The 22,372-nt window shown below is 39.7% G+C and overlaps 1 protein-coding gene across 2 annotated transcripts in view; it reads left to right on the plus strand.

Annotated features, from left to right (window-relative positions):
* TNIP3 (TNFAIP3 interacting protein 3) overlaps positions 1 to 21,895 on the plus strand; it is a 96,287-nt gene extending 74,392 nt beyond the window's left edge. The window contains exons 7-11 of one of the 2 annotated variants that reach the window (XM_060186083.1): positions 1,276 to 1,401; positions 4,473 to 4,523; positions 5,863 to 5,961; positions 11,839 to 11,899; positions 20,381 to 21,895. In XM_060186083.1, the coding sequence (XP_060042066.1) occupies positions 1,276 to 1,401; positions 4,473 to 4,523; positions 5,863 to 5,961; positions 11,839 to 11,899; positions 20,381 to 20,409 (366 nt within the window). In that variant the 3' untranslated portion in view covers positions 20,410 to 21,895. The remainder of the gene's footprint in view (positions 1 to 1,275; positions 1,402 to 4,472; positions 4,524 to 5,862; positions 5,962 to 11,838; positions 11,900 to 20,380) is intronic. The other variant, XM_060186084.1, reaches the window with a different exon arrangement.
* Positions 21,896 to 22,372: the final 477 nt, after the last annotated feature.

Raw genomic sequence — 22,372 nt, forward strand, 5'->3', positions numbered from 1 at the left:
AGCACTTCAGGCAGTATTCATGTATCAATGTATGGATGACTTGCTCCAAAAGAGAGACACTCAACCCTGGGAGGGGTGGGGATCTTCATAGGACTGGAATATGCAGCAAAGCCATGAGTAAGGGTATTTCTTGCAGAATATCTATGCTTTCACTTCTGAGTTTCAGAAACAGAGGAAGACACTGAGAACTGTCAACTAAATGAAGTGAAAGATAAATTATAATTCCCTGTAGCAGGCAGCACACATATTACAGAGATATGAAAATATTTCTTCCCACTATGAAGAGTTATTTATGAAAGGACCAGCCAAAAGCTCAGCCCATGGAGCACATGCTTGGCCATATGCAAGATTTGGATTCAAGCTTCCGGCTAGCAATTGGGAACACTTGCATGGGGGGAGGCTTCATGAGTAGTGGACCAGTACTGCAGTGTCTCTGCTTCTCAGTTTCCCTCACTCTTCTTCTCTATTGCTCTCTTCTTCTCTGTCTCTTGTTCTCTGTTAAAGGAGAAAGGGAGAGAGAGAGAGAGAGAAGGAGAAAGAGAGAGACCAATGGGAGTGGTGTAATCATGTAGGCTCAATAACCTAATGGTAACCCACCCTAATGGTAAGAAAAAGAAGAGGGAGAGGGAGAGAGAGAGAGAGAGAGAGAAGGAGAGAGAGAGATGGAGAAAAGAAAAGAAAGAAAGAGAGAAAGAAAGAAAGGAAGGAAGGAAGGAAGGAAGGAAGGAAGGAAGGAAGGAAGAAAGAAAGAAAGTTAAGAAGAATGTATTCATGAAGAGAAGGTAGGGATGCCTCAGATTAAATAATACCAATAGAACACTTCTTCCTAAATTATTTAAAAGGTTTAAAAGAAAAGGAAGCTGGAGCCAGATAGTGGTGCACCTGGTTGAGAGCACATGCTGCCTTGCCCAAAGACCTGGGTTCAAGCCTCTGGTCCCTACCTGCGGAGGAGAAGCTTCACAAGTGGCGAAACAGTGCTGCAGGTTTCTCTCTCTCTCTCTTTCTCTCTCTACCTCTCCCTCCCTTCCTTCCCTCTTAATTTATGTCCCTATCCAAAATAAATAAATACATAAATCATGATGGCAGAGGAGGACCTAGTGGGAGTTGTATTGTTATTCAGAAATGTTATGCATGTACAAACTATTGTATTTCACTGTCAACGTAAACCATTAACCCCCATATAGAAATTAAAAATAAATAAATACATAAATAATATTTAAATTTTTTTAAATGAGGAAAGGAAACTAATAGTAACATCAAGTTAATGTTTCTTAGGTGCAAATATATGAGGAAGACTTCAAAAAAGAGCGATCAGATCGAGAAAGACTTAATCAAGAGAAAGAGGAGCTACAGAAAATTAACCAGACTTCACAATCCCAGTTGAACAGGTTACATTCTAAGGTACAAGTCAAAACAAAGTATACTTTGAATATAGATGTATAATTTTATTTTGTTTCCTAATCTGACACTTCATGATTTTTTTCCCTTTCTATTCATTGAGGTTGGATTTTTTTTTTTTTTTTTTGAGAGGCTCACACCTCAGATAAAATCATTCTTAAACGATCTTGTAAGGAGTTGAAAATGACTGGAGGTTTCTTTTAAGTATATTAAGGACTTGCCCAAGGTATCGGATGCCAGAGTTCTCTACTTATAGAATATACTTCTCTTGATCTTTTCTCATAATATTTATCTTGGTAGAATGAAAGCTGAACTACCTAGTACTCAAACTCAAATCTGAAACATTCCACCATGGAAAAATGGTTTTTAAACTCTTGTCATCTTCTTTGAAGGGATCTGTTGGAATGTCTTCCAAAAATATACATATTTCTAAGTATCATTTGTATATGGACTGAAACCAAGAATTTTGTTGAGTGGGTTCCTAGATTTAATGCAACTAGAGCACCTTTAAGGAAGTCAGATCATGTTAACCAGTTTACTGGAATAGAATATATTCAAAGTAAGCACACTAAAATTAAGTGTAATAGAATATATTAGTTTCAGGAACTGGCCAGGATGGGTCAATATTGATGCTAATGAAAGTAAATGTAGCTAAAGTAATTTTGACTTCAGAAAAGAAAAAGAACCACAACATGTTCAATGCGTAACATCATGCAAAACTTTTCAGGGAGTAGGGAGTTGTCATGAGACATGTCATGGCAGCTGTGGAGCTTCAAAACTTTTATTGTGAAAGGAAATTTTAAACTATTTATCATCATCTTCTCCCTTGTACAAGGTAAATTATAAATTAAAAACTTAATTTCCTCTATGACAAATTTTCATGGACTAACTTGGAATTCCTCATTTTACATGAAAAGCTTATTTGGCAGAACCACTTTTCCTAAGAAATTGAAAAGAATCAATATTGGGAAAAACAATTTAAAAAAAATGCCTTTCTGAAGCTAATTCAGGCAGCCTGCTTTATATACCACAGTGACTGAGAAAGTGTCCTTATTACTCTTGGGAAGAAAATCTCTCTCTCAATTTTAAATCTTACAGAGATGACTGTACTAGTTCTTTTCAAGTCGTCACTGGATGAAATACTGTACCTCTTAACAGATTATAATTTTATTCATTCTGTGACATTAAGCTCAAATGGATGACGATTTCTAAGTTCAGTAATGTTTTGCCACTACAGAGTCCTAGGACAGCCAAAGGAGCATATAGCCATCCCCTGCATTTCAGATGATAATTCACAAGTAATTCTCATTTTCTGTGTCATCTGTAGTTTCATTGCTATCCACAAAAATAAATCTATTAAGTAGATAACAGCATGGTATTTTTGTACTTATGAATAAGGACCAACATTGGTGCTATCTTAAAATTACCAACATTTTTCTTTGAAATAATGAACTTCAAGTATGTGTGTGTATTTTTTTGTTTGTTTTTAAGATAGATATTTAAAGGCAGTGAGGAGAGAGGGAGAGAGAGAGAGAGAGAGAGAGAGAGAGAGAGAGAGAGAGACACCAAGATCACAGCACACCACAGAAACTTTGTTCAGTGCAGTAGGGTTGGAGCTTGAACCTGGCTTGTACACCTGGCAAATCAGCATGCGCTTCAAGTGAGCTATTTTGCCAGCCCACATGTATTCACATTGAGTAAAGGGATGATGCCATTCACAAAAGATGTAGTAGGTGGTTTTTAAAAAAATCTTTATTAAAGGGGCCAGGTGGTGGCACACATGTTACAATGCACAAGAACCCAGGTTCAAGTCCCCGGTTCCCACCTGCAGGGGGAAAGCTTTGCAAGTGGTGAAGCAGTGCTGCAGGTGTCTCTCTGTCTCTTTCCCTCTTTATGTCTCCCTTCTCTGTTTCTCTTTGTTTCTATCCGACAAATACATAAAGATAATTTTTTTATTTTGAAATAATCTATATTAGTATATTATCAGCAGATTTAATGCTGCTAGTAGTAGAACTGACATTACTTTACTTGAGCAACATATTAACTGTTTCCCATATGAACTGTTTGATCAAAAAAGGTCTCTTTGTGTAAACTCATCCTGGCACCAATTGTTTATATGTTAAGAGTTTATTCACTCTATTACTGTGGACATGGGTGAGCTAGGCAGGATGGTGAAGAGAAAGCTAATAAAGGACACTTGAGAGCTGGAGGAGTTCAGGAGGAAAATCCTGGTGTTTCTGCCTGCTTTGACAGTCCCTTGGTGATGACCTTGAACTAATCATTCCACTTTGCCTCCTTTACTTCTATAAAATGACAGTTTTGGACTAGATATTTTTTTTTACTTTATTTTTTCCCTTTTTTTGCCCTTGTTGTTTATCGTTGTTGTTGTTATTGTTGTTGTTATTTCTGTAGTTGTTGTTGGATAGGACAGAGAGAAATGAAGAGAGGAGGGGAGGACAGACGGGGAGAGAAAGCTACTCCCCTGCAGGTGGGGAGCCAGAGGCTCAAACCGGGATCCTTATACCGGTCCTTGCACTTCGTGTCATGTACACTTAACCCACTGTGCCACTGCCCGGCTCCCTGAACTAGATAATTCTTAAAGCATATTCTATAACTTTAAAATAAGTATGTGTGTTGGGGAAAGGTGGGTAGAATGTTTACACAAAAAAGCTTTCATGCCTGAGATTCCAAAGTCCCAGATTCAATCCCCTGTACTATCATAAGCCACAGCTGAGTCAGTAAGCAGTAGATGCTGGTTTTTTTGTATCTGTTTCTGTATCTGTATTTGTATCAATACTGCTTGTATGTAAACATTATATATTGACTTGAAACAGAGAGTTACAATAACCTAAACAAGTCAGAATCATAAATTTAGGCTATCTAGCTTTTGTGGACTTCATCTGAGAATCTCAAGTTAGAAACCATGCAGGTCTGGACAAACCCAAACCCAGCTGTTTTCCTTAATATGACTGTGTTGGGCCTCGAAGCAGGGGATTTACAGGTGATTAAGAGTAGCTTTGGAGCTAGTGATCTGAATCACTTCTGATAAGTAAGTATTTTTGTTTTCTCTATAGATAAAAGCATGTCAGATGGAGAAAGAAAAACTAGAAAAGCAACTGAAACAGGTATGTTGATCCTTACCCAAATTCACTACTCCCTCTTGTCCTGAGTGAGTTAGCAATTTTAGGGTGCCCAGCACCCTTACACACGCATTTATTCCCAGGAGCAGTGGTTCTTTGTGTCCCAGTTAAAGACATATTCACATTCTGTGCAGATGGTGTACCACAGCCCATGCTTTTCATTATCAACTGGAAACATCATCAGACAGATAGTGCTTGGAAACCCGCAAGTTCTTTCAACTCTAACACATGAAAAACAGATGGTTTCAGAACATGCTGCCAGTAGTAAGGGGACATATGTGTGTGTGTGTGTGTGTGTGTGTGTGTGTGTGTTTTCATGCGCATAAATGGAGATTCTTCGTAGACACACACACACACACCTAGGAAATATGTTTCCTGGGTATTTCTCACAATTACTTCCACAGTTTCCAGTGGAAAATGACATCAAAGATGTTTGTCTCTTCTGAGAAAATAGAGTAGCTTCTTGGACACTAAAGCAATCTGTCCATTGGCCCTCTAGTAGCCTTAAGGAATGAATGCTATTTCTCTTAACTCCTAATTTCCTCTCTGGATTATGTTATGCCATTGGGGTCTCTGGTTATAATTTTTTAAATTTTATTTTTATGACTCAGTGGCTGGTTCTTCTTAAATGAGGGCCCTCTGTGAAGATAACTTGGAAACATATAGCTATATGCCTTTCATGTGCTTCTAATTTTGTCAAAAGGGGAAAATAATTATAGTTTCAACTTTAGTAAAAACTCAACCTTTCAGGTGGGGGTAGATAGCATAATGGTTATGCAAAAAAACTCTCATGCCTGAGGCTGCGAAGTCCCAGGTTCAATCCCCTGTACCACCATAAGCCAGAGCTGAGCAGTGCTCTGGTGTTTCTCATTGTGTCTCTCTCTCTCTCTCAAAAATATAAATAAATAAATAAATAAATAAATAAATAAATAAATACTCAACCTTTCAGCTTTACCTATGTCAGTTCAGAATCCATACTGGCATTTCAACTATTTTGTGTTTGTTTGTTTGTTTGTTTTTAATCACGATGCCAGATTTAAGCTAAACTTTGGGCTGGAGAGGTAGCATGGTGATAGGCATCAGATTTACATGCCTGACACACTCCAGAGGGCCCAAGTTCAACCCCTGGAAGCAAGCACCAATATGCCAGGTCTGAACAGTTCCCTGGTCTCTCTCGCATGGAAATAAGTAAATAAATTAAAAAAACAAAATGCTAGACCTTAAGATATAAGCCAAACCTTGTGGTTGAATAAAGTGAAGGTCAATGTAACATCCCAGTCAGTATCCCCCTTTTCCACTTAACCTATGCCACTGTTCTCCTTAGATTTATTTTCAAAGCTGTAACTGTGGCTTGGGATTGCACCTGTGGGATCCCAGCACAACCACGGCTCAAGGAGCTGCCCAGGAGCCACAGAAACTGCAGGTAAGCAAGAGCTCTCACTTCACTTGGTATTTGGTGTGTGTGTGAGAGGGATGGGGGTAGGGGAGAGGGAGAAATAGAAAATCAAGTGTGTCTTCTGGAGTTAGGGCACATAATAGGGGTGATTCTTTTCAGTCTTTAATCTGCAGTCACATGTGAGAGGGATGGGGGTAGGGGAGAGGGAGAAATAGAAAATCAAGTGTGTCTTCTGGAGTTAGGGCACATAATAGGGGTGATTCTTTTCAGTCTTTAATCTGCAGTCACATGGTCAATGCATATTAAAATTATCTTTAGGACACTACAGCCACAGAACACAGAGGAATCATAAATTAGCTACTAATAGGTCCTGTATCGAGCTATAATTCCTGGAATGAGTATGTAAGATTATTTAATTTTTTATTAGTGATTTAATATTGATTTATAAAATTGTAAGATAACAGGGATATGATTCTACATCTTTCCCACCACTAGAGTTCTGTGTTCCCTTTCCCTCCATTGGAAACTGCATTAGTTCTCCCATGAGATCATAAATAAAGGTTGACTATTATTTCTGTAGCTATCTATATTTATATATATTTGCCCATTTTTCCCTATGGTTTTTCCTTCTCTTCTAAGTCACACCTACTACTTCTGAATGTTCTCTCCCCTCCCCCCTTTTCCCTTCTTCTCTCTCTGGGTCCTGTTGGAATTGGGGTTCAGAGCCCTTTGGTCATCTTCCCCTAACATTTACCCCTCTGGAAATATGGACCAAAAATTTTTATGGGGTACACAAGGTGGAAGCTTTGGCTTCTGCAATTGCTTTTCTACTGGACATGGTTATTGGCTGGTGGATCAATACCCCCAGCCTGTTTCTCTTTTCCCAATGGGGTAGGACTCTGAAGAGGGGAGGTTCTGGCATACATTGATGAGGTCTTCTGCCCAGGGAAATCAGAATGGAATCATGACAGCATCTGAAACTTGGTGGCTGAAAGGTGGGTAAGAATGTTTAGTGAACAGGAACCTTAAAGTAAAAATAGAGCAGATGGGAATAGGGATTTTAGGGTAGAACGAAGCTAGAAAGTTTATTTTAGCTATGTCCCTAGGGGCCGATGACTGTGGTAATTTTTGCTGGAGCTTTCTAGCTAAGCTGCAAGTGGAAGATGGTGTCAGAGTTGAGAATAGGACTAGAAAGATGGATCAGGGTAGAGAATAACTCCCAAACTTAAAGAAAATATATAAATAAATACAATTAATTATTCACAACAATGATCTGACCCAGGGTCCATATCTATTCATATTTCGTACAGGAGCCTGTATAACCAGTGAGTCCCTGTCAGCCTGTGTTTGCAGTCCATGGTCACATCTGGGAACATTCTAGGCTGCACTCATTGCAGGACCAGTTTTCCTAAAGTGGCAGAGTAGGATGACCTCGCCTCCCTTCGGAGAGTGGACCAGTCCTTACTACGGGTATTCATAGTGAGGGGACAGTCCTAAAGAAGCCCACCAGAGGGCTTATAATGACATTCCTATGGAAGCTTCACTTCCTTTCTAAGATACTCCTGTGCCTATTACAATTTTAGGTGTCCTTTCTTTTTCCTTTTCCCTTTTTTAAATTATCATTATCTTTTTATTTACTTCTTGGATAGAAACAGCCAGAAGTCATGAGGAAGGGGGGAGATAGCAAGGGAGAGAGACAGAGAGACATCTACAACACTGCTTAACCACTTGTGAAGCTTCCCTCTGCAGGGGGGGGGATTGGAGGCTTGAACCTGGATCCTTGTGCATTGTAACATGTGCACTCAACCAGGTGCATCACCACCTGCCGCCCCTTTCCCTTTCAGGTAAGGGAAACCAGGCCTGACTGTTCTCCAGATTCTTTTCCCTCTCAATGATGGGGGAAAAATTAAGGTCTGTGGTCACAGAAGTTCCAAATTCCAGTGGCAGTGGGGTTCAGGGCCCTCTGGTCATCTTCCCATAACATTTGTCTTTTTGAGAATATGGACCAAAAGTCTTTTGGGGGGTGCAGAAAGGAATTCTGACTCCTGTGATTTCTTCTTCTCCACTGAACATTGATATTGGCCAGTCCATCCATACCCCCAGCCTATTTCTGTCTTTCCAGTAGGGTAGGGTTCTGGAGAGATTAGGTTCTGGGACACATTGGCAAACCCATCTACCCAGGGAGATCAGGATGGAATCATAGTTGCATCTGGAACTTGGTGGCTTAAAGACAGTAACTTATAAAGCAGATCAAAATGTTTAATAAACAGGGGCTAAAGAGCAGGATTAGAACCAATGAAAGTAGGAACCCTAGAATGGAAAGAAGCTACAATGTCTATTTTATTAATGAGCCCTGGACTTTAGTAATCTTTGCTTGTGCTTACTAGCTAATATGAAAGTGTTCTAGAAATATCTGGGAGAATATTATTTAGCACAGGAATGTGTATAACCATTGAGTGTCTGTTAGTCCATGGTCACAGCTGGGGACATGCTAGGCTTAACTGCATTTCTAATTATGCAAAGAGTCTGACATTTTTCCTCTTGGTGGCCTGAGACTTCTCATGCTTTGGTATTTTCAGTATGACTCAAAGCCCTTTTCCCGTGAGACAGGATAATTACTCTGGGTGGTGGACAGATGTCAGACTTTAATTAGTAGCTCTTATTTGACCCTAGTATGACATGGCATGCTGATGAGAATTTGAATTTCTTATACAGTGACCATTCTGTCTTTTCTTCTGCTTTCTTATATCTCCTTTAAAAAATAATAAAATGTGTCTGCTTACTTTACAACTTCTTATCAGAAACATTTCTGGTAATCACCAAATATAGCTACTATTCCTTAATTATTTCAGGGTGTAGAAATCCACTGGTATTATGAAAAATATAGTGTGTGGACTCTACCGGTTGTGCCACTACCCAGAACCTCTCTGTATTATGGAAAATAAAAACAACAAAACTTACTTAGGAAACCTGGGGTAGTACACTTATAAACAGTTGACTTACAAAGTTATGAGTCCCTCAAGTTTATCGAGAATTAAAAGTTGCTAGTTTCTTCCGATCTTTATTTATGAAAAGATGGTAGAAATTCATCTACTAGTGCAGCCAGGGACATAGCTCAACCAGTAGAGTACAGGGCTTAACATGCTTGGGGCTTCCAGTTCCGTTACTGGGTCTGCATCTATCAGAGGGGGGGCTCTAGCTTTTTTCTTTCTCTCTCTTTTTCATATGAGACTATCTTTTTTTATTACCTTTATTTATTGGATAGGGATAGCCAGTAATTGAGAGGGAAAGGAGTTATAGAGAGAGAAAGAGACCTGCAGCACTGCTTCACCACTTGCAAAGCTTTCTCCCTGCAGGTGAGGACTGGGGGCTCAGATCCGCGTCCTTGTGCACTGTAGCATGTGCACGCAACCAGGTGCACCACCACCTGGCCCCCATATGAGACTATCTTATAAAATAAAATAAATTTAAAGACAGTAAGTTACTAATAAAACTCATCAAAATTTCCCTTTCAATAACAAGAGGTAAGATGGTCTCCTGTACATAAATGTATCACCAAGTAAAGAGACAGATTAAAAAAATTTCCAGGTGTTAGAAGTTGGCTTGGTGGTAGAGCACACACCTTACCATGCACAAGGCATGGGTCTGAGCCCTTGCTCTATATGGGAGCACCCTGGATGGCACCAGGGGATTCTCCACAAATGATGGGTCTGTGTTATGTTGTCTCCCTTCTCTCAGTGTCTCTCTATCTGGAAAAAAAATCAGCCTGGAGGAGTAGAATCTTGCATGAGTGAGACCACAGCACTGCCCATTCCCCATAAGCAATTCAAGTAGTATTTAGTTAAACAAATTTTGGGTTAACATGGGGCTTACGTAACATTTAGAATTATTTTTTAAAGAATACTTCATGTTTCATACTTCCTTCTAAACCTGCATTAAATCACATGTAGTGGTGTTTGTAAAGTTATAGCATATTCACTTCTTTTTTGGCAGCTCTCCTGGAATATAAAACTGGGGCTCACGTCACTGATTCTATGTGTTATTTGAGACATCTAAAAATAAAGGAGGAGATAAAAAAAAAAAACAGAGGTGATCTCACTTCCTCCTTTAGCTTTTCCTTGGGCTATAAGGAGCCAAGAGCCTTGGTGTCTGAGTGGGGGGTAATGTAGGGTCAGTCTGTACTGACTGACTGCTGTGTTTCGTAGTGTCTTGTCAGGTAGTTGAACTTTTCAGCTACTTTCAGTGGTCTGGCAGCCCTGTAAATGCTCCCTCTTGGCTCTTTGTCAGAGAAATTTCCCCCAAGCTATTCTCAGTTAATTGAATAATAGAACAAAAAGCCTATATTCTCTGTGTCTGGGGAAGAAGTATGAGTGACCATTTGAAGCAGAAAAAGAGACCAATCTCTTAGTCAGGTCAATTTGAGATTGTTCCATTCCAGGTGTTTAAATATAAAGAGTGTATATTGAGGTGTGTGTGTGTGTGTGTGTTTTGAAATTCATATTTACAGCTTATGATTTATATCCATTGCAATTTGGTTGAAATGTTCCCTGATGTTCAGTATTTAGCTGGGTGTTTGTTTATTTATGTGGCATTAGAGACTGAACTCAGGATTTCATGATTCACTCTACCACTGAATTTTCTACTATGTTTTGTTGTTTGTCTTTCTATTTTCTTGTATTTCATGGGACAGATAGAAATTGAGAGGGGGAAAGGAGATAGATAGGGAGAGAGAGAGAGAGAGAGAGAGAGAGAGAGAGAAATAGATTTAAACTCAAGGTCCTTGTGCTCATAATGTGTGCTCAACTGGGTGTGCTAACACCCAGCCCTCTATTCTGTTTTGCACTAGAGAGGGAGATGGAAGGAGGTGAAGGGGAAGGGAGAGAGATATATCAAAGCACTGTTCCACTACCCAATTGAGTTTTGACTTGTAATTGTGGTTTTCCTGTGATGCTAGGGATCAAACCCAGACCTCACACATGGAAGACAGGTGCTCTACTGCTGAACAGCCTCCCAACCCATCTAGCATTTCTTCACTGGTGTGAGCCTTTGAGAAAATCCCAAGGGAATAATTCAGTCTGTGCTGTGTCCCTACTGCTTTCTGACCTAACCTACCTGAGTAGGACTGAAACTAGTCTTGCAGAGGATGGGGACAAAGGACAAGATTTACCACATTTCACCATTCTAAATCAATGAGGCATGTCTCCATGTGTTGGTTTGGATTTTTTTCTTAAACCACTCATTAAGCTTCTAACCACCACCCTCCCCCACTCCCGCCACCACCATCGATATTCCCATTGCCTCTTTGTGTGAGGGCTTTACAAAGAACAGTTGTTGATGGTGACTTGCTTTGTTTTGTTTATGGTCTATAATAAGTTTTACCAAAGTGTTTATACTTTAGAGGATATCCAGAACACATCTGTTGGGGATGGAAGGAGAAAGAAAAGGAAGGAAGGAAGGAAGGAAGGAAGGAAGGAAGGAAGGAAGGTAAGAAGGAAGGAAGGAAGGAAGGAAAGGAAGGAAGGAAAAGGAAAGGAAGGGGAGGAAGGGAAGGAAGGAAGGAAGGAAAGAAGGAAAGAAAGAAAGAAAGAAAGAAAGAGAGAAAAAGAGAGAGAAAGAAAGAAAGAAAGAAAGAAAGAAAGAAAGAAAGAAAGAAAGACCAAGCCACAATTCCAGACTAGCAGAAATCTGGCCAAATGCAGAATGGATTCAGAAGAGGGATAAGGAGATGGTGGTCGTGATGAGAGAGGCGGAAGAGATGAGTAAGACTGGCAACAGGTTTGGAAAGAAAGGACACTGGTGTTGCCTATGTAATCAAAGCCACATTGGTTAATTACATTGTTCACATGCAGCTATGCTCTGTTTGAAGTCCATATTGCTACAATAATGTTCTCTTGTCCCACACAGCCAGACTATCAGTGGTATGCTCCTGACCAGCTTCTGCCAGATGTGCAACACAAGGCAGATGGTAAGACTGCAGCTGTATGGAGCATTCTTTCATGTTTACATTTTCATGTGATCTTTGGGGGAGATGTTTACTCAACGTCCATTCATTCATACTTGGGGTGGACCAACTATAAAACTGCAGGGCATGCACAGCTGTAATGTGATGCACCTGGGGTTCAATCGAACACTTTTAAGAAAATGTCTGAACAGAGTAACGCATGAATCTGAGTTCTGGCTTCTGTTCCTGTGCTCATTTCAGAGTCAGTAACCCATCTGGGGCTGGAAAGGAAACTCTGAGCAAAGCAGTTTTCTAACAACAATGAAGCTCTGTGATTCTTCTACAAAGGGCAGATGCACACCCACTATTCCAGGTTGAATTTGTTAGACAGATGTTTTAAATGTCACTGGCAGGCAGACAGAGGAAACCAAAGGCTCAGAACTGTGGTCCCTACTGACTAAATGTCAGACTCCAAGGTTAGGCCAGATCTGCCCACAACACCCACCTGTCACATGCTGGGGGTGTGGGGGGTGGGGGGAGTCACCTATAATGTATTTTCATCCAAGACTGATTTTTCTTCTGTTCAAGAACTTCCTTCTTGCCAGAATCTGCTGCATTTTCTACTGTTTGTATCTATGGTCTTATGAGGCCACCCAAGAGTGGGCTGTCTAAATTAGATGATTACAGTCCCACTTCTATTTGCATCACCTATAATAAAAAGTCGAGTGGGGGGAGCGTGGTGGTGCACCTGGTTAAGAGCACGTAGTAAAAGCACAAGGACCAGCATAAGGATCCTGGTTCAAGACCCCAGCTCCCCAACTGCAGGGGGGTCGCTTCACAAGCTGCGAAGCAGGTCTACAGGTGTTTCTCTTTCTCTCTCCCTCTCTGTCTCCCCCTTCTCTCTCAGTTTCTCTCTGTCCTATCCAATAAAATGGAAAATGGCCACCAGGGGCAGTGGATTTGTAGTGCAGGCACCACACTGAGCCCCAGTGATAACCCTGGAAGAAAGAAAGAAAGAAAGAAAGAAAGAAAGAAAGAAAGAAAGAAAGAAAGAAAGAAAGAAAGAAAGAAATAGAAAAAAGTAAGCAATGTCTGTTGCACACTTAAAAATCACCTGTGAGTGGGGGCTGAGCTATTGTGCATCTGCTTAAGCTCACATTGTACAAAGTACTTGCAAGGATCTGGGTTCAAGCCCCCAGCTCCTAACCTGCAAGGGGGATGCTTCACAAGCAGCAAAGTAGATCTGTTGGTATCTTTCTTTCTCCATATCTATCTCCCCTTTCCCTCTCAATTTCTCTCTGTCCTATCCAATAAAAAGGGAAAAATGGCCTCCAGGAGCATGGACTCGTAGAGCTGGCACCAAGCCCAGGTGATAATCCTGGAGGGAAAAAAAACTCTCCTATGACACATGCCTGTGACTGTTAATTTCTCAAGATTTATATCTGTCTAGGAAAACTGAACTGAAGATGAGCCATATTTCAAGTCCAAGCTAATCCTGAAATCTGAGCTGAGATCATTGAATTCTAGCTTATAATACAGAGCACCTACTGTGGATTGGAAGTAGGGAACCAGGGACACCATATATAGTTTTGTAGGTCATAAACTTCACAAGTTTAAGGGGTTATCCACTGTAGTTTATATAAACAAAGCCTCCCAGAGTTGTGCAGTATGCAGCCTGGGCAGATGAACATAGTAGCAGTGGGAGCTGTAAAGACCATACTTTACAGAAACATTGCAGAGAAGAAAGATATAAACTGAGACTCTGATAGAATAGCTAAGCAATTATAAGAAAACATTTTTCCTTTTCTACTACTAGTATAACTGATGGTGTTAGTAAATGCTTGGACATTGGAGAACTTCTATTAGGAAGCAGTGTTATGAATCATAATGATTATTGCACAACCCCTGTGTTTAAAAAAAATCCATTGCTGTGTAATAGCTGAGTTACCACCCAATTATAATTTTTCCACTTTGTATTGGTCTGAAATGACTATTAAATATATTTCTCCCAGGTGTTTAATCACTGGAAAATACAATTACACAGTCGAGAATTCAGTAATATCATAAAACCACTTATATATCACTATTGGATTATTCCTGGGCCACTTTATACCACTTAATAATTACATAAAATAGTAATGAGTTATGATGACGTTCAGAAGCTATATGAAGTATGCAAACATAGAATTTTGCAGTCAGGGATACTAAACCTATTAGTTTTGTCAGCTGGGGAGGAAATATAATGCATTTGTGATATATACATACATGTGTGATTGACTAGACATATGAAATAACAATTAAAAAAAAACCTCAGGGCCCAGGAAATAGCTGAGCCAGTAGAGCACACACTTTATCATGTGTGAAAATCAAGATTCAAGCTTCTAGCCACCCCATCAGAGCTCTGTGCAAAGGGGAAGCTTCATGAGCAGTAGAGCAGTGCTATGGTGTCCACCCTTGATATTTTTATTTATTTATTTATTTATTTATTGGATTGAGACAATCAGAAATCAAGTGGGAAGGGGGAGATAGGGAGAGAGAGAGAGAGAGAGAGAGAGAGAGAGAGAGAGACCTGCAGCATTGCTTCACCACTTGCAAAGCTTTCTCCTTGCAGGTGGAGACCGAGGGCTTGAACCCAGGTCCTTATGCATTGTAACGTGTGCGCTCAACCAGGTGTTGCAGCACCACCGGAGCCCCCTCCGCCCTTTTCTATCTTCCAAACTCTACTTGGAAAAATAATAATCTACTGGGGGAAGTGGAGTTGCATAAATACCAAGCCCCAGCAAAGTCCTGGTAGCAAAAACGAATAAAGAAACCAGGGTGGGGGAGATAGCATAGTGGTTATGCAAAGAAACTCTCATGATTGAGGATCCAAAATCCCAGGTTCAGTCCACCCGCACCACATAAGCCAGAGCTGAGCAGTGCTCTGGTAAAAAATAAATAAATAAATAAATAAAATAATAAAAATAAAATAAAAAGTACAAATAAAGAAACCTCTCTTATGTGCAAACTCAAGTATTTTTTAAGCCATTGCTTTAAATCTTTACAACATTACAGGCGAGTTTTATTACTGGTTTTTATTAATTTCCTATGATTCCTGACAATCTTACTTTTCTGGCCCCCGTATATGCAGCACATTACATTTTATACTGGTAGCTTCCCATATAATTATTCTTGTTAGGATAATTTAATCTGAAATAGTGGCTCTGATGTTCATACATTAAGTATTTGTAGAGTGGTAGCCTTGAATTTTGTTTGTTGTTGTTGTTTAAGGCACCATGGGTAATGGATAATTAAATTTCTTGGATATTACCAGACTCTCCTTAAGAATATTTTGACGGGAGTCAGGCTGTAGCGCAGCGGGTTAAGCGCAGGTGGCGCAAAGCACAAGGACCGGCATAAGGATCCCGGTTCGAACCCCGGCTCCCCACTTGCAGGGGAGTTGCTTCACAGGTGGTGAAGCAGGTCTGCAGGTGTCTATCTTTCTCTCCTCCTCTCTGTCTTCCCCTCCTCTCTCCATTTCTCTCTGTCCTATCCAACAATGACAACAACAATAATAACTACAACAATAAAACAACAAGGGCAACAAAAGGGGAATAAATAAATAAAATAAATATTTTTTTTAAAAAAAGAATATTTTGACAACTGCATACTACCTGTGAAAATGGAAACATCTAATTTAAGATTAGGAACAAAGCATAGTCTGTCCAAATGCTAACAAATATACCTGAAAACCCAGAGAAGGCTCAAATTCTAACTAGTTCTGCCCTAGAGCATGACAGTAGAGGAAGACCAAAGCATCACCCAGCCCCTAACTTCCCACCTTCCCACTTTCAGGGACCTTGAGTGTATATTTGAGAACAGTGTGAACAGGCATATCCAAAATTGCCAATATCCCTCTTGCCTACAAACAGCATCCCCTGCCCAGCCTTCAGGCTTGAAAGAGAGGACCGCACAAGACTTGGAGGCAGACCTAAGACCACTTAGGCAGAGAATTCTGAGGTCTGCATGTGGGGTCTAGAAAATTATTCTAGAGAAAGAGGCTCACCTACAGTCAGATGGATTCACAGCAGGGTCCTCTGATGAGTGAGTGAGAGCCAGGGCAGTGTTCTCCGTCTAAGGATTAAGGTCAACAAGCATTTTTTCAAACTAGGTTGTTTTCTTTTTTTAATTTCTATCTTACTTTTTAAATATTTTAATTAGTTTGTTTATTTTGGGCAGAGACAGAAAGAAACTGAGAGGGAAGGGGGAAATAGGGAGCAGATGAGTGAGATACCAGCAGCACTGCTCTTGAAGCTTTCCCCCTTGCAGGTGGGGACAGGGGGCTTGAACCTGGGTTCTTGTGCACTGAAATGTGTCCTTTCAACCAGGTTTACCACTACCCAGCCCTTATTTTTATATTATTGGATAGATACAAAGAAACATAGAGATGAGAAGGAGAGATAGAGGGAGAGAGAAAAAGAGACATCTGCAGTACTACTTTACTGCTTGTGAAACCTTCCCCTGGCAGGTGGGCATCAGGGACTTGAACCTGAATCCTTGGGCATGGTAATTTCTGTACACAACCAAGTGCACGATGGCCTAATTCCCAAGGTCAGTAGATATTGACCAGCATACTGTACAGTCTTCATTTCAACTCATTTCCAACTTCCCTCTCAGCTATTCTCTGTGCTTATTTTAAAGAACGCTTTGGAGACACTGGAAATCATCTCTTCTTTCAAAAGCCAAAGTTTTAAGTGATTTTCACATCATCTGAGATTTGTCAGACTTTCTGTATAGCATTAAATCATGCAATTTTTATACATTGAAATCTACAGGTGTTAATGGGTTGCCATTTCTGTTTAGAATCATGTGATTTTTACAAAGAACATTTTAATTTCATCTCATCTGTTATCAGACTAGGAAGCAAAATGACTTCCATGTTTCTAGAACAATTATGGTATAGAAGAGTCATGGTAACCTTGAAGATATGTTTATTGTTTACTCCTTTGTGAAAAGTTTAAAGACTATTTTCTAACCATACTGCATGCCAGTCACTTCTGTTTCTTCCAAATGTTTCAGATGGTGCAGAGTTGAACTTTGTTCAATGACTTGGAACTCAAAGATGTGACGTGTAGGCCTGTGAGAGTATGCTTGTGAACCACCGTAATGATTTCTTCACTACATAGAAGCTCAAAGCTCAATTATTCCACTTGGTCTTTGCTAATGTTTAGTATTAACTAACTAATTTCCTAGTACTGCCAAAGCAAAGTTCTGCAAAGCAATCTCTAACAGTTATGGAAGCTCAAAGACAGTGTTGAATTGTTGGCCAGAAAACACACACACACACACACACACACACACACACACACACACACACACACACACACACACTACCAGGAACAAGAAATCAGTGGAATCCTGCATGTGGCCCTTGCAGGCAAAAGGAAGAAAAGATGGAAGGAAGGGAGAAAAGGTGGAAGGAAGGGAGGAAAGGAAGAAGGAAGAGAGAAAGGAAGGAAAAAAGGGAGAGTGAGAGGGAAAGCAAAGCCACTTATAAATATAAGAAACAATAAAATTAGAGTCTACATTTAACATATTTTTCAATATAGATGGTGAAAATATTAAAAACACATTTATAATATACTTTGCTTTCTTAATTATCTCACTAGTGTTTACTATAGTAGATGAATTAGAATTTGGAAACAAAATGTTTATCCTTATTTCTAGGTATTTATAAAAGGTTTGTTTTTATGAGAAAGACCAGAGCACCCCTGTTCCTTCCTTCTTTCCTTCCTTTGAGAGAAATATTTAAAACTTAGTACTTAATATATCAGGCTGGTGAGATAGCATAGTGGTTATATAAAATGTTTTTCATGCCCTACACACCAAAGGTCCAAGGTTTGATCCCCAGCAGGATCATAAGCCAGAATTGAGCAGTGATCTGGTAAAAATTAATTAATTAATTAATTCAGTTTATCAGTAAACAATGATTTTTTTCTCAAGGAATATATCAAATAAACTATATAAATATAAATATTTATATATTTTATGTAAATATACAAAAAGTATATTTATAGGGGCTGGGTGGTGGTGTACCTGGTTTTTACAGTGTACAAGGACCCAGGTTCAAGCTCCTGGTCCCCACCTGCAGGGGGAAAGCTTCACTAAGGGTGAGGCAGGGCTACAAGTGTCTCTCTGTCTCTTTCACTATCACCCCTCCCCTCTCAATTTCTGGCTGTCTCTATCCAATAAATAAATAAAGATAATGAAAAAAATTTTAATTAAAGTATATTTATGTGTACATGCACATATGAAAACACAGGAGGTAAGTATATTTTATTTAAAGGTGGATTCATATTCAAATGCTAAACATTACAAATCACAACTATTAAAGCAAATGCTAAGCCCACTAATTAGCAACTGCACAGAGATGCATGTATGTACAGTATGTGTGACTAACCAGACAGAACTTAGATGATAAAATTATACACTGTAAGTCTAGATTAGTCAGTCATATGTGGCATATGTACATATTGCTATACATAGAGTAGATAGACGGGAAAAATACACCATACATCCAGAGTCCATACAACTCCACCATGTACATAAAGATGCATTATTTTTCCTGTAGAGAAGAAAAGCAAGACATATTATATACTGTGCCCAAGTGGGAGGGTTATTTCCCTACTCGAGTTCCATTACTATTCAAGCCTAAGCATCCAGATTCTAAGAGGATTCTAGTAACTATGAAGAGAGATAAAGCCATTTCAGTCCTGTCAGCCAATCTGTGGCAGGGGCACCCCAATTCTCCTAATATTAACTAAATTCCAGATTCAGCTGATTTTGGGGGGTAGAGTCAAGACATGGCCTCTGCCACTAAGATCTCTTTGGGTTCTATTCCCACTGCTTCAGTATCATGCTGATTAACCCACATTTATTCAAAAGCAGAGTATAAAAGATATCATAAAATATTCAGTGATTTGACCAGTGAGTGAGGGAAGTTCTTCTCCACCAATAAGGCAACATTCACTCCTCCAGCAGAACCTCCTGCCAGCATTCTCCTGCCATTTGCTCTGTCATTACAACTGCAGAGCTGAATCTCTTGACAAACCTTTCCTGCCTTCATCATCTGGGGGACAGTGCCTCCAAGGAACTGAAGACTTAAGCTTTGCTTTAGTTTAGATTTCCAACCTGCCATGGATTCTTTACTGGACCACAGTCTTTCCTCATCTAAAACACAGGAATAGTGACCTTTGCCTCTATACCTATTTCATAAAGGAACTGATTTTTCCTTAATGTTCCAGTTTCCTTAGTGCTTCAGGAATCATGCATGAACTAAATCTAAATTTCAGATGTGGTATACTTCTGCTATCCTAAGTATAGGAGACCTATTTTAATATAATGGCTAGAATTATCAAATGTATATTTTAAGTCTAAAGAATAGTTTATCTTCCTGTTATCAGAAATGTTTGTGGGGGCCAGGTGGTAGTGCAGCGGGTTAAGCGCACATGGCACAAACACAAGGACCGGCTTAAGGATCCTGGTCTGAGCCCCTGGCTCCCCACCTGCAGGGAGGTTGCTTCATGATCAGTGAAGCAGGTCTGCAGGTGTCTATCTTTCTCTCCTCCTCTCTGTCTTCCACACCTCTCTTGATTTCTCTCTGTATTATCCAACAACAACAACAATAATAACAAGGGAAGCAAAAGAAAAAATAGCCTCCAGTGATAATCCTGGAGGCAAAAAAAAAGTTTTTGTTTAGCATATCTTTGAAATATTACATGCAGGCTAGAATGTATAAAATGTTTAACTTATCTGTGTTGTTCTTCTAAGTAAGGAGAGGTCCTTATCTCTTGACATTTGTCTAATATTTTTTTTGTTGCCATGAGCATACCATTTTGATTTTGTCTTTCTTGAAATAGTCGTGTGTGACATTCTATCCTTTTCCGACTAAAAGACCCCAACTTTTATTTTGTTTGGTTTCCACAACACACTGAGAACATTTTGAAAACTGAAGTCTTCTGAAAGCCTTGGCAATAATGTACCCAACACCATAATTTTATTATATTCATTTATTTGGGGGGAGGTTACTGAGAGAGCCAACCCAAGACCTCAAAACATACACTCCTACTGAGCTGCTACAGTTTACTTGGAAAGTTTTATTTATGTGGGGTAAGTACAGAACCTAATAGTAAAGTACACCACCTAGTTACATAAGCAAATGCCTGAGCCACCGAAATGCCAGCAAGAATGAGAAATCATACAAACCACTCCTTTTCAGAACAAGCCCATAAGTTATTTTACAAAATGGCGAGCACCTGTCAGCATTTCAAGTACTAATTCTCCATGTCCTGTCTCTTGATTTCTCAGTGTAAGCTTGTGGTGGAGCAGACGAATAAAACATTTCTTTTGTCTCCAGCCAGGACTTGATGTTAGTCCTAAGCCAGAAGAAGAACAGTGCTGTTTTATTTGTTTGTTTGTTTGTTTTTTAATTATTAACCTGAAACATTGTCCTGCTGTTACTCATAGGTGCCTCAGAGAAGAAAGTCAGTCACTAGAAGCACATGCAGGGAGAGTTTGGACAAAGAAGATCATTTTAACTTTTCTCTGTGCTTTGTGTCTGCTGCAAATATACATTATCTGTGCCACTTTTGTGCCTGGTAATGTTTCTCTTTGGAGTGAAGTGAGAAAAGATTTTGGACAGTGGAGAAACCTCTCAAGACTGAGGACCCAACATGCTACAATCAAGCAGTACCTCCAGCTCCCTCAAAATGAGATTGGGCAGGTGGCTTAAACACCACCCCTTGCAACTGTCTTCAACATATTGCTGCTGGATTTATGGAGATGGTTTCATGACCTCAGCATCTCCACTTTTGCATTGGCATCATATGTGGATTTAAATGTATTCCCTGGGGGGGGGAGATCCTGTACTTGTGACTTTTAACATTGCCCCCATTATTTTTATAGGGGTTTCATTCTCTAGCTGGTTTTACTAGTGACTTATATTCATCATTGCTATTGGTCTCAGTGAACTTGTAAATGGGATTGAAGAGATGTGTATACTTCTTTAAGCTAAATGAGCAGGGGCTGTGTGGTGGTATACCACATTACCATGCCCAAGGACCTGAGTTCAGGCCCCCGCCCCCCGGCTCCCACCTACAAGGTGGAAGCTTCAGGTGGAACTTTGCTGCAGATGTCTCTCTTCCTCTTCCCTTTGTCTCCCTCTCCATTGTTTTCTATCAGAGGGAAAAAAAAGAAGAAGAAGCCCCAGAAGTGGTGGTAGCATCATCACTATGTAGGCAGTGAGGCACAGCAGTAAGTCTAGTGGTATATAAACAAACTAACAAAACAAAGCAAACAAACAAAAAAAAAAGGAGAAGAAGAAAAAAACTAAATGAACAGTTCAAACTGAATAAAATGGTAAACTTGAAACTTTGTGGGAATAACTGGAAGTAGTCAGTGGAATACCACTCTATAATTTAAAAAATAATGATATTGTGTCCTTTGGGGCAATTGTCACTCTTGAAGTAAATTGTTTCCTTTTTAAAAGATTTGTTGTTCGATCCCCCAGCTCCCCACCTGCAGGGGAGTCGATTCACAAGTGGTGAAGCAGGTCTGCAGGTGTCTTTTTCCTTCTCTTCTCTTCTCTTCTCTTCTCTTCTCTTCTCTTCTCTTCTCTTCTCTTCTCTTCTCTTCTCTTCTCTTCTCCTGATTCCTCTCTGTCTTATCTAACAACAACAACAACAATTGTAACTACAACAATAAAAAGAAACAAGGGCAACAAAAGGGAATATATAAAGAAATAAATATTTTTTAAAAAAGATGTGTTTATTTTTTTTGAGTGGGAGACCAGAGCAGCACTATAGCAAATGTAATCCAGCCAGGACCATTGCAAGTCCTGTGCTTTACCTGCTGATCAACTTCTTTAAGATGGTGATTTTGTGAGCCAGTTTCATTTCAGGTAATAATGAGTAACAGATAAGTCCTAATGTTATGAGGATGGTTTTACTATGTTCATATTTACTTTGAGAAGCATTTGAGAGATGTGTGGATATGCTATTAAATCTGATTTTCCCGCCTGCGGATTTTAGTAACTATTAATGAAAAACACACCAGACTTCTCAAACAAATTAACATATAAAATGAATATATCCGGATTTTGTCACAAATTATATGGTGACCTGACAAAAAATAATTAAAAAGTATTGAGCTCATCTTTTAATACAAATTCCTCTGGTGACCCTCATTGGGAGGAGGCACATAACAAAGATGTGAGAGCTAGGAATGTCTGCATTTTGATAAGTACAAGGAAAGCCAGGTGCACCAACTAAAGATTTAGTCAAAGAAAATCATCCACAGATAGATACAACTCCCTGTTGCTTAATTCTGGCTCAAACCTCCCCTTCCCTAGCCCTACTCAGTTTTGGGAAATACTCTCAGCTTTGTGCAGTAGAAAGGTAGAAAAGAGCCTTAGTAAGCTAAATGTTTTAAGCCTCCAACTATGACTACTCAAACACAACT

The sequence above is a fragment of the Erinaceus europaeus genome, chromosome 2, assembly GCF_950295315.1.
Source record: "Erinaceus europaeus chromosome 2, mEriEur2.1, whole genome shotgun sequence".
Classification (NCBI taxonomy): Eukaryota; Metazoa; Chordata; class Mammalia; order Eulipotyphla; family Erinaceidae; genus Erinaceus; species Erinaceus europaeus.